Here is an 11,492-nt window from a genome sequence, read left to right as displayed (position 1 = left end):
CCCTGCGCAGGTCGCTGCGGGGGATGTGGAGCGCGATCAGATGTCCGGCAGCTCCCCCGTGAGAGCAGCCGGGCCTAGTGCAGAGCTCCCGGGGGCTGCAGTTGAGGTCCCCGGCTGGGAGCTGCGGGAGCAGAGGAGGGCCGTTCCCAGAGGCCGGCACCTGCGCACCCCAGAGCTGCCGGGCTCTGGAGGTGGCTGGGATGGCCGAGGCTTTGTGCTGATCGGTGGGTGTGGCTGCTCTTTCTGATGTGTCTTCCCGGGTCGCAGCCGGTCTTGGTGGTGGTGATTAAATTGACATTCGGATGTAAATATGCACCCAGGTTATTATTTTTTTTTCTATGTTTGAAGCGCTGTTAATGTTTATTGAATGAAACTGACTGGGTACTATTGAATGTAGCAATAAGTAAGCATTTATTTTACCCTGTCGGCTGCCACATGGTGATTGGGGTGTTTAAATAACGGTCTCTCTACTTGGGACATAGCTTAAAAAAAAAATGTAGAAGGTAACAGAGCTCTGCAAGGCCACCTATGTGATTGAGTGGGTTGGAAGGAAAGGAATAGAAATGATAGTTTAGAAACGGAGAAAGTCCCGTGGGAGGGGTGGGATTCTGATGAGGTTGAAAGAAAGTATTCAGCTGAGCCCTGAGCCTGTTTCTGTTTTCTGAGAAGACAGAAATGTTGGTGATACTTCGTGCAGTTCTCTGGCACCTATAAACTGTTTCATGTTACCTTCTGAAGTGTCATTACAGGCTGTGGGATGATCAGGTGTTACCTTACACGGTGCCTGCGGGAAGTTACCAAAGCTTAGAATGGTCCAGGTCATCGAGGCTGGAACTCAAGACTTCATTTTTCTGATTACTAATCTTTCTGCTCTGTCGTTTAACTGCTTCACTGTAAGGGGAAAATACTTTTGTCTAGGATGATTGTAGCTTGCAGAAAGATGTGGAGGAGAAATGAACATTTGCTAAAGTTTTCTATGTGCTATAGCAAGTGTTTTACTTTCTGGGGTATAATCTTAACCAGAACACAGCCTGAGAGGTTGGTCTTGGTCCTTGTTTCACAGGTGAACTGACAGAAGTAATGCATTTATTTATTTGATGATTATTTATAAAACACCTCCTAAAGGTTAAAGGTACTACTCTAGGTTAAGATCCAGGGAGCAGGGACAGAGGAAGGGGAAGGATGAGTCAAAGATGACAAAAGTTTTCGAACTTGGGTGACTGGAATAGTGATCATACATTAACTACGTATGCATGTATATATTTATTTATTTAGAGATGGGGGTCTCGCTATGCAGTCCAGGCTGGCCTCAAACTTTCAGCGATCCTGCCTCAGCCTCCCGAGTACTGGGATTATACGTGGGTGCCACGGTGGGTGGTCTGCCCATGGAATTTAAAAGCACATGCCTTGATAGGTCGCGGTGAGTCCTAGGGCCCTACTTTTTTATTCACAGAAGAGCATTGGTCAGGAGGGCTGTAGGGTAGGTTGTCTCCTGAACCCCCACCCCCATCCCTACTCATCTACCTCTTGGAGGTTTTTCTGTTCCTGATTCCACAGCATAAGACTCCTTCCTGTGGCTCTCTCACCCTAGATGGGTTGCTTGGTTCTCTGAACACTGGCAGAGAGGGTTTGGAAAGGAGGGTTGGACTGCTGCTTTCTGGAGCTTCAAAGCCTCCCCCTGGAATCTTGGGGAGTAGATGTTGTAGTTAGTGTAAGGCATCTAGTGCTTGTCTGCTAGTTCTGGGGGCTCACACAGCCTATACTGTGTGATGGACGCTCAGCAGGATCAGCAGGAAGCATGTATGAAAATTCCATAACATCACAGTGTGCTTTTAAGGGAGTCATTTACATAGAGGTGCCATTTGTTACAGTAGATAGCTCTGTTTATCCTGGAGTCTGGTTGAGAAGTGCTGCTTAGTAAAGTCTCTGTTAAGAGACTCTAGAAGCCATTTGTATCGTGTTTCTCTTGTAACTTGCTGGGACATCTTGGGAGAGCCACTTCTCTTGTCAGCTGAGAAGGTTGAGTGGCAGTTCCAGCCATCTCTTCCAGTGCAAGAGTCTGACTCTGGACTGAGAATGTGTGCGTGCAGCGGAGGTTGGTGGTGACAGAGCTCCTGGGTGGTGCAGGGGGCTGTTGGAGTAGGCGGGGGTGCTGAGTCGAAGGTCCTGGGGGTCCTGTGTTAGAAGCCTCAGGTCCTGAGAGGGAGCCCTGCTTGCTTTGCTTTTGGAGTTAAGATGAAGATTTGGGGCATGGGGGTGGTGGAGTGGCATTGCGTGGATGTAGACAATAAGCAGGTTAGGGCTTCAGGTTGTCTGTGGTGGAGAAATGGACCTGGGGTTGTGTCTAGGTTTTATCCTTTTAGGAGACTGTTTTCCCTTGCCTGTGTTGCCTTTCACTATTTGCTGTGTCAGTTGTAATTTTTACTGTTTTCCTTCACTTGGCAGCACTGTGGGCGTTACCTAACTTTCCAAGCCTTATTTTTTCTCATCTTTGCAGTGTTGGTGCTGCCTTTTCCACAGGATTCTTGTGTGTGCGTGGAGGGCGGTTGAGAGTGTTTGTAGAAGCATCAGGCACAGCTCGTATGTCAGCACCCATCTTTTGTTCTGTCTTCTTCCTGGACAGTGCACTAACTGTTCCTGGGATACCTGCTGCAGCCTACCTCGTCTTCCCACACATTGCCCAGGTTGGTCTCCCAGCCTTGCCTCCTTCCAGCTACTGCTTTTCTTGCTGCTGCTGCTTTTATTTTACTTTTTGAGGCAGGGTCTTGATGTGTAGTTCAGGCTAGACTTGAACTCACTATACTGTAACCCAGGCTGACCTGGAACTTGGAGTGAGCTTCCAAGTACCTTAGCTTCCTGAGTGCTGGGATCACAGGGTGTGTGCTCCACCATGTCTGGCTCTTGCTGCTGCTTTTTTTTTTTTTTTTTTTAAATACGGACAGCTTCGTGAATTCGTGTGTCCTCCTTGTTCAGGGGCCATGCTAATCTTTGTTTTGTTCCAATTTTAGTGTATGTGCTGCTAAAGTCAGCACTCTTGCTGCTTCTTGTTCAGTCTACTTATTGCTGTGGGTCCCTCCAGGGTCCCTGTGGAGGCTGTGCCTCTTGAGTCCAGCTGAGATCCTTTCCTTTCTCCTTAGATTTCTTTCACTAGAAATAGTCATTCCCAGCCACGGCCTGAGAGGCCACCAGGGACTCTCTCATGGCCTTCTTGTCTCAGAGTTGTCATGTGTAGTTGTCTTGACTGTACTCTTTTGGTGGTGAAAAGGTCCCAGGAACTTCTTGGGTATCACTGTGTTCTAGAAAAGGCTGAGGACTTGTCCACATACCAGTATTGCGTTCTTAGAAGGCAGAGTTGTTGCTTTGGGTTCTGTGTTCCTTGTACACTGTAGGCGCATGGTGGACGCTTGTGGGACTAAATGCTTCTGCCTCACCCTTTGCCCTCACAGTGTGGAAAGGGCAGTGGCTGCCTGGGAAACATGTGCATTTTGAGGGCTGAAGTTCAACTATGTTTTCATCTTTCATTTTTGAGCCTGAGTTGTTGGCGCCTTCACAAGTCCACAATGCTGGGACAGTGTGTTGTTTGCATTGTGAGCAAGATTAGGCCTTAAGGGCTGGGGATTTAGCTCAGTGGTTCGGTGGCCTGCCTTGCAAGCACAAGGACCCAAGTTCAATCCCTGGTAGCAAAAAAAAAAAGAAGAAGATTAGGCCTTAAACATGATGACAGCTAAGGCTGTCTAGCTGTTTGTCCTTTAAGTATGTAAATATTGTGAGCTTTGGGTTTTTTTTTTTTTTTTGGTACTGGGGATTGATCTTGACCTTGCACTTGTGAGGCAGGCAGTGGAACCACTGAGGTAAATCCCTGTCTAGTTTTTTTTGTTTTGTTTTTGGTATCAGAGATTGGAACTCCAGCCCTTACCCTTTCAAGGCAGGCAGGCGATGGAACCACTGGGGCCAAACCCTGTCCGGCCCTAGCTTTGGTTTTCTGATATTGGAACCTGTCTGTGAAAGAACATTTTCCTATTAGCTTTTGTAAAGTTATAGTGCATTTCCATTTTGCCAGAGGCAAAGTTTCTTGTTTTACTGTTTGTTTTTGTTGTTCACTACTTTTTTTTTTTGGTAGGGAGAAGCAGATGGCAGAAACACTGAGCTAAAGCCCTGGCCCTTGTTCGCTACTTTTTTTTTTTTCTGTTTTGAGACAGGGTATCACTGTGTAGTTGAGACTGACCTGGAGCTCACTATGTAGCCCGGGCTGGTCTTGAACTCACAGCAATCCTCCTGCCTCAGCCTCCTGAGTGCTGGGATTACAGGCGTGTGCCACCATGACTGGCTGTTTATTACTTTTTAATTCTGTGCTTACCAGCTTTTACATTTCTCAAGAATGTGTGGTACAGTACTGGGCAAATGAACTGATTGCTGGATTGCTGTTTGATTTTAGGTATTCAAAACTTTTGATCACATGGCCCGTCAAGATGATGAGAACAGGCGGAAGGAACTTGAAGAGAAAATCAGAAAAAAGGAAGAAGAGGAGGCCAAGGCTGTGGGGACCAATGCAGCTGAAAAGGAACTAGTCCCGGTCCCAGTTCAAGAAATAGAGATTGACTCTGCCCTAGAGTCGACTGGGCCTCAGGAAGTGGAGAAGGTGCAGCCGCCAGGCCTGGAGGGTGTGGAACAGGAGGGGACACAGGACTCAAAGGAAGTAGAAGCCTTGGGAGCTGTTGCCAGCACTGCCGAAGTACCCCCAGAACCCCCAGTGCTCCCCAGGTAGGAATTGCTCTTCTGCAGCTTTTGACTCTCCTCTGGCATCTGGTGGTTAAGTTTGTTCTTAATTGGTCTCACTTTGCAAAATACCAGTTCTTAATCTTAGCATTAATTTTTTTTTTTTTTTTTTTAAATTGCAGTTTTGGTCCTGCAGTTGTATTAGGATGGGGGCTCCATTGGTTTTAGCCTTCTTTTTTCTCCCTCTGAGGCACAGTAATGATCTATGCAGCCAGTTGAGGGCCAGAACCAAAATTAGGCTACCTACCCGCAAAGACCTCACATTATTTGTGTGTAAGGGGTTCAGCCTCTCCATTTTCTTGTTTTTTTTTGATACCACCAGATTGAACCCAAGACCTCTCACATAGCATCTTGATTGTTTTATATTTGTTTTTCCTGGAGGAATCAATACTGCTAGGGGGTGTGTGCCACAGTGTCCCAAGGTATGACGTGTACCTGTAGAGCCCTGGATTCACATCCTGCCTTGGGTACTTTCCAAACTCAGTGCCTTGGCAAGCAATAGAACTTTTCTATGATTTTAATAGTGTCTGCCTCATTTTATTTGATTTATTTATTTTAGGTTTTTTTTTTGAACCAGGGGCTCTGTATTCCAGGTTGTCCTTGAACTCATGGTAATCCTCCTGCCTCAGCCTCCTAAGTCCTGGGTTACAGGTGTGCACCACACCTGACCTCTTGAGCATTTGGGGGGGCACCAGGGATTGAACTTGGGACCTTGTGCTTGTGAGACAGGTGGTAGAACCACTGAGCTAAATCCTTGGCCCTCTCTTGTGCATTTTAAATGAGCCAAAGGTCAGATAGCTATTGAGTGACAGAGCTAGATTAGGACACAGGGATTCCCTAAATCAAGTCCTGTTCTATGTTTGTACTGACATTCAGAACATGTTTCCCAGATGCTCTGAATGGGTCACCATCCTCCCTGCAGTTGGAGCAAGAGTGTCTGCAGCACAGCGGTGATCCTGGGGTCTGCTTTTGGAAATCTGCATTTTTTTTTTTAGTGTATGTGCTGCTGATGCAAGTACATCTGCATTCTTTTTTGATGAGTTGGCACTCTGAGACCTCTACTTCCCTTCTGTTTTTTCCACTTCTTGTACTGTCTGACCTGTTTTCAGGGAGTATTTGAGTATTATATCTAGTTAATGAAGTCAAACTAACAATTTAGGATGACTTATAAAATAAGGAGTAGGGGAGAATGGGTTCTGTAAAGATACTAGGATGAGGCCAACTGCAGTCTTAAAGGTCCAACTAAAAAATGGGGTTCAGAGAAAACTTGTTGGGTTTGGGTGATCCAAGTTGGTGAAGGGGAGGAGGTGTTGAATATGGGGTTGTGGAAGAAAAGGCAGTGAAGTAAGGTTTTGGAGCCTGAAAAGGGAAGATGGTGTAGGGCAGAGAGACAGATCTGATCTGGTATTTTTGTTTGTTTGTTTGTTTTTGTTACCAGGGAATGAACACAGGTCCTTGTGCTCGTGAGGCAGGAGTGGTATTTCCTTTTAAATTGAAAAACTTTCTTAATATTTCATGTAGAGCAGACCTGTGGGTGAGGAATTCCTTCAGCTTTTGTTGTCTGAAAATACCTTTTATTTTGTCATCATTTCTGAAGATGTTTTTGCTGGGTATAGAATTTCAGGTTGACACTTCCCTCCCCCATCATTTTAAAGAATATTGTTCTGTTGTCTTCTAGCTTGCGTTGCTTCTGATGAGAGGTTTGTCAAAATTCTTTGTTCCCTATATGTAATAAAACCCCTACTTCCACTCTGGCTGCTTTACTGTACTCTATCATTAGTTTCAGTCCTTTCTTATTTGCTCCGGTGGTTTTGTGTGTGTGGTCTCTTTTCTCTTTGCACTTCCTTTGGCATAGTTTCTAGTGTCCTGCCTTCAATTTTATTGTCTTTCTTCCTTTGATGTCTAATATTTAAACTCATCCAATAAATATTTATTTTTATTTTTTGGTACCGGGGATCAAATTTGGGTCCTTGTGTTTGCGAGGCAGGCGGCAGAAACACTGAGCTGAATTCCCAGCCCTCCAATAAATGTTTTGTGTTTTTCAGCTCTGCAAGTTCTATTTGATTTTTTTTTAATGGCTTTTATTTTTACCTTTGTTGTTTTCCTTCAAATCCTTTTAAATATCTGTATCTGTTTTAAAAATTTTATCTGCTGATTCTATTTTCTTTTTTGAGGGGGGTTGTTTTTGTTTACTGAATTTTGGTCTGATTTTGGAATCGCATTCCTACTTCTTTATGTGTCTGGTAATAGTTGGTTGGATGTTAGATACACATTGTTGAGTCTTTTGAATTTTGTTTTCTTCCTCTAAAGAGTTTTATGGCTACAGGCAGTTATTTTGTTTGCAGGTTAGCCTGATCTTTCAGAAGCTTGTTCTTAAGCTTTTTTAAGGCGTGACCATGATACCATTTATTTTTGGCTAGTTTAGCCTTCTAACATGTGACCTTGTTAGGTATCTTCTGAATTTTCACAGTCATGGGTGTCCATCTTTTTGGCTTCCCTGGGCTGCACTATGTTAGGAATTGTCTTGGGCTACATATATTATGTACAGTCTAGTTAATGTGTATAAGTAACAAAATTTCTTTTTTTACATATTAACTTACTATTTTATTTATTGTTTGTTAATTTACTTATTTATTTTTGAGACAGGATCTCATTATATAATTCATGTAGACTTTGAACTCACTGTGTAGCCCAAGCTGGCCTTGAATTTGTGGTAATCCTCCTGTCTCAGCTTTCCAATGCTGGGGTTATAGGCTTGTGCCACCATGCCTGGCTTATTATTTTATAAAATAACACAAGTCCAAGTTTAATAAATAAATAAGGGAATCTTCATGTCTGATTAATAATAATAAACCCTCTTTATAAAACTACACATATGTAGGTAGGTTGAAATATAATTACTGGTCACTGCTGTGTTTTATTCCCAAAGTCACAGAAGTGCTTGTGACATCTGTTGTCACGTGGGTTTTGATCCCACTGACTGTGTCCCCGGCTCAGGAGGCCTAGTTAGTGCTGCTGCAGCATGTCCTCCCCATGCAGTGTGCAGTGTTGCCTAGTGAATTGCTGCTGGAGCACTACCCATCAAATCATGAAAGACTGCACTAAAAATCATACTGGGTGAAAGTTCAGAGTGTTATGGGTCTGCATATCATGCTCTCCAGGGCTGTGTGCAGCTGGTGGGTTGGACACGCCTGCTGTGGGTGTCCACTGAGGTCTGCTTATACTGGCTGGTCTCTGCTCTGTGTGAGCTCAGGTTCGTGACCTAGGTTGGTCTTCCCTGCTGTATAGAGTCATAATCTACCTGTGTGCAGAGTGTTTTCAGCCAGATTCAAGGAAACCCTAAACATTTTTCTGGAGTTCTTTCTCTGTGCAGCTTCTCATTAAAATAATTACATAGGAGAATGAAGACTGAATAAACATAGTTGTGTCTTCTTTAGACTGCTGTAACAAAGTACCATAGCCTGAGTGGCTTACAAGCAGCAAAAGTTGATTGCTTGCAGTAGTGGGAGGCCAGAATCCAAGATTCAGTTGGGGCAGAGTCACGAGGGCTCACATTCAGTTTTCTTACTGTGTCCTCACATGCAGAGGGGTGAGCGAGCGCTCTGCAGTCTCCTGTTAGGGCACGAAGAAGCCCAGGCATGGAAAGCTCTCTTGGACGAATCACATCACCTTGGGCTTAGGATTCAACGTGGGAATTTGGGAGTATGGGTGAGGGAGAGCATAAACTGTCTATAGCAGTTGTGCACCTCACCTCAGCATCATTTATTCAAGCATTACCTCGGCAAAATTTTGGGAGAATTCTGAATTTCACAGTAAGGTAATGTTTAAATATAGGCATGCCTCAGAGAGCTAATGGTTTTGGTTTTCTGTCTACAAGCTGAGAAGCCCTGACTAATATAGTTCCAGGCCACTACAATAAAGAGAAAATTGCAATAAAATGAGTCATAGGATTTTTGGATTTCTCAGAGCAGAGAAAGTTCTTATGTACATTATGCAGTAGTATATTAAGCATATCATGCATTATGTCTACAAAAACAAAGTACATACTGTCTTAGTTACTTCTCTTGTTGCTGAGATAAAACTACTCAACACCTAAAGTTAAAGGAGGAAAGGTTTATAGTAGCCCACAATTTCTTGACATTTTTTTTCTTTCATATACTGGGGATCAAACTAGGGACCATGCACTTCTGAGGCAGGGGCAGAACCACTGAGCTAAATCCCCAGCCCAGGCCACAGTTTATAGAGGTTTCATTTCCTAGTTAGCTGGCTCCAAGGCAGCGTGGCATGGAATAGGGGAGGAGACTTCATTATGGGCAGAAGGCAGCAAAGCAGTGAAGTTGTAAGTGACAAGCAACAAGCAGTGACATTCTTTCTGTCCCTTATATCCTATTCAGGCTATCTACCCATGCGTAGGGCGGTGCCACTCACTCAGGGTGAGGTCCCCTTAATCCTAACATTACAACATGAATCAATCCCAGCATCATATCCTTGATCCCAGCATCACATACCCAAGATCAAGCCATTTCCAAAAAGCACACCTGTAACTGTATGAGGCCGTGGGGGGACATCTAGATATAAGCCATAACACATACCTTAGTTAAAAATACTTGATTGGCTGGGTCTGGGCTGAGGCAGGGTGATTGCAACTTCAAGGCCAGCCAGGGCAATTTAGATCCTGTCTCTCTCAAAAAGACTAGTCAGTAGTGGAGTAGGTTCAATCTTTGTACAACAAAAAGGAAAAAACCCTTCTTATCTGTTAAAAGTTTTTTGCATGGCACTGCAGCAGTTCAGGCACATCTTTAGACTCAACTTCTAGTTCCCTTGCTCTTTTTACCATATCTGTGGTTACTTTCTCCTTTGGAATCTTGAACTTGTCAGAGTCATCCACGAAAGTGGGAATCAGCTTCTTTGAAATTCTTGTTAGTGTTGGTATTTTGACCTTCTTCCACAGGTTGCAAGTTTTCTTATGGGATCTAGAGTGGTGAATCCTTTCCAGAGGTTTTCAGTTTATTTTGCCTGGATCCATCAGTGGAATCACTGTGGCTATTAGAGTCTCATGGAATATAATTTTCGTTTTGGTTTTGGTTTTTTTGAGACAAGGCTTCTATACCAGCACTTGGGTTTCGGGTTTGCACTTGTTTTTGTTTTGGTACTGGGGATGAAACTTGGGACCTTGTGCTTGCGAAGCAGGCAGGGGAACCACTGAGCTAAATACCTGGCCCTTTAGGCTGGCATTTTGATGCTACAGAGCTGGCTTCTTCCAGTGTATTATACTGTGTAGTGTTTCTTATTGTATATAGTACTGTATACTATTTCATGGTTTTGTTTTATTGAGGTACAATTTACATAACAGCATGGTGTATTCTTTGCAGTATAGTTGAGGATTTTTGGCAGATATGGTCTTGTAACCACAGGGTCAGAATAGACATTTGTGTGTTTGTTTGTTTGTTTTTTGAGACAGGGTCTCACTATGTAGCTGAGACTGACCTGGAACTCACTATGTAGCCCAGGCTGGTCTCGAACTCACAGCGATTCTCTTGCCTCAGCCTCCCTAGTGCCGGGATTACAGGTGTGCACCACCACGCCCGGCCAGAGTAGGCATTTGTAATGGCTGGGCCAGGACCATGGCTGCTTCAGAGCTGTGGGTTACTGTCCTGCTCTGGGTCCCCTCTCAGTAGGGGCCAAAGTAGCCCCCTCAACAGCTGCAGCTGGCACAGCACCTGCAGTTCAGGCTCCCGACCTGCAGGTGTCGCTGCAGGCAGACGAAGGACAGCTGCAGTGGTGGTGCTGGGATGCTGATGAAAATCTCCAAAAGGCTGTACCAGTTGAATTTTTCCTTATATAAACCGTGAACAGAATTCTTTCAAAAAGGGAAAAGGAATACAAAAGTAGCAGTAGTTGTGTCGGTTATCACCTGGAGATAGTTGACCTGAGTGCTGGGACAGGTGTTTGTCCCTCATGGGGGACGTGGTGTGCTGGTGCTGTTGGTGCACTCCCGCAGCCTTGTGCCTGGCCAGGCTGTCCCTCCTGCCCTGCACAGGGGAGCAGTGTGAGTGGAGGTACCAGGAAGTCCTTGACATGTGAACCACCATAGGTAAACGTGGTAACCAAGGAGACCTTTCCCCTGTGCTTGGTGGGGTGGCCTTGTGGCCAGCTGGTGCAGGGCATGGGTGCTTCTGGGGAAGGGAGCAGCACTGTTTGGAAGAGAAATGTCAACTTCCTAAGAGCACCCATGCAGTTGCTCATCTCCACCAGACGTCTCCTTCCTGCCTCAGAGCCGTCTCCAGTCCCTTCATGTTCTTTGCATTTCCACCTCCTTGGCAGGGTCTCCCCAGTGCTCTGTCCCCCTGTGCCCCCTGTCTGTATGGCTGGCTCTTCACAGGCCTTTGGTGACTGGGCGAGTCGCCCACCCTCTCTCACTGCCTTGCACTGTGAGGCAAGCACTCCAGTGTGTGCCCAGTTCCATTTCTTAGCACCCTCCTTTGATTTTGCTCACTCTTAGTTACTTTAGGTGCTAATAACAAAATTACATAGCACTGATAAGTTTATAAACAAAAAACATGTATTGCTTACAGTTTTGGAGGCTGGAAGTCCAAGGTCAGGTGCTGATATGGTGTCTTGAGGCTCCACTTTCTGGTTCCTAAACCTCTCTTTCTGCTGAGAACTCACATGGTAGAAGGGGCTAGTGAACTCGTTGGGGTCTCTTATGAGGGTCC

The 11,492-nt window shown here is 45.0% G+C and overlaps 1 protein-coding gene and 1 non-coding gene across 3 annotated transcripts in view; one reads left to right on the top strand and one right to left on the bottom strand.

Annotated features, from left to right (window-relative positions):
• The window catches only part of Nudcd3 (NudC domain containing 3), a 92,142-nt gene that overhangs the window by 1,668 nt on the left and 78,982 nt on the right, over positions 1 to 11,492 (top strand). For both annotated transcript variants that reach the window (XM_010624937.3, XM_010624936.3), the window contains exon 2: positions 4,436 to 4,761. In XM_010624937.3, coding sequence (XP_010623239.1) covers positions 4,436 to 4,761 — 326 coding nt within the window. The remainder of the gene's footprint in view (positions 1 to 4,435; positions 4,762 to 11,492) is intronic.
• Positions 2,929 to 3,032, bottom strand: LOC117286605. The gene has a single exon (XR_004517773.1). It is a non-coding gene; the product is annotated as a U6 spliceosomal RNA (small nuclear RNA).

This window comes from Fukomys damarensis, unplaced genomic scaffold (genome assembly GCF_012274545.1).
Source record: "Fukomys damarensis isolate Sample0158 unplaced genomic scaffold, DMR_v1.0_HiC HiC_scaffold_17, whole genome shotgun sequence".
Classification (NCBI taxonomy): domain Eukaryota; kingdom Metazoa; phylum Chordata; class Mammalia; order Rodentia; family Bathyergidae; genus Fukomys; species Fukomys damarensis.
This window is presented reverse-complemented; position numbering and strand designations above follow the sequence as displayed.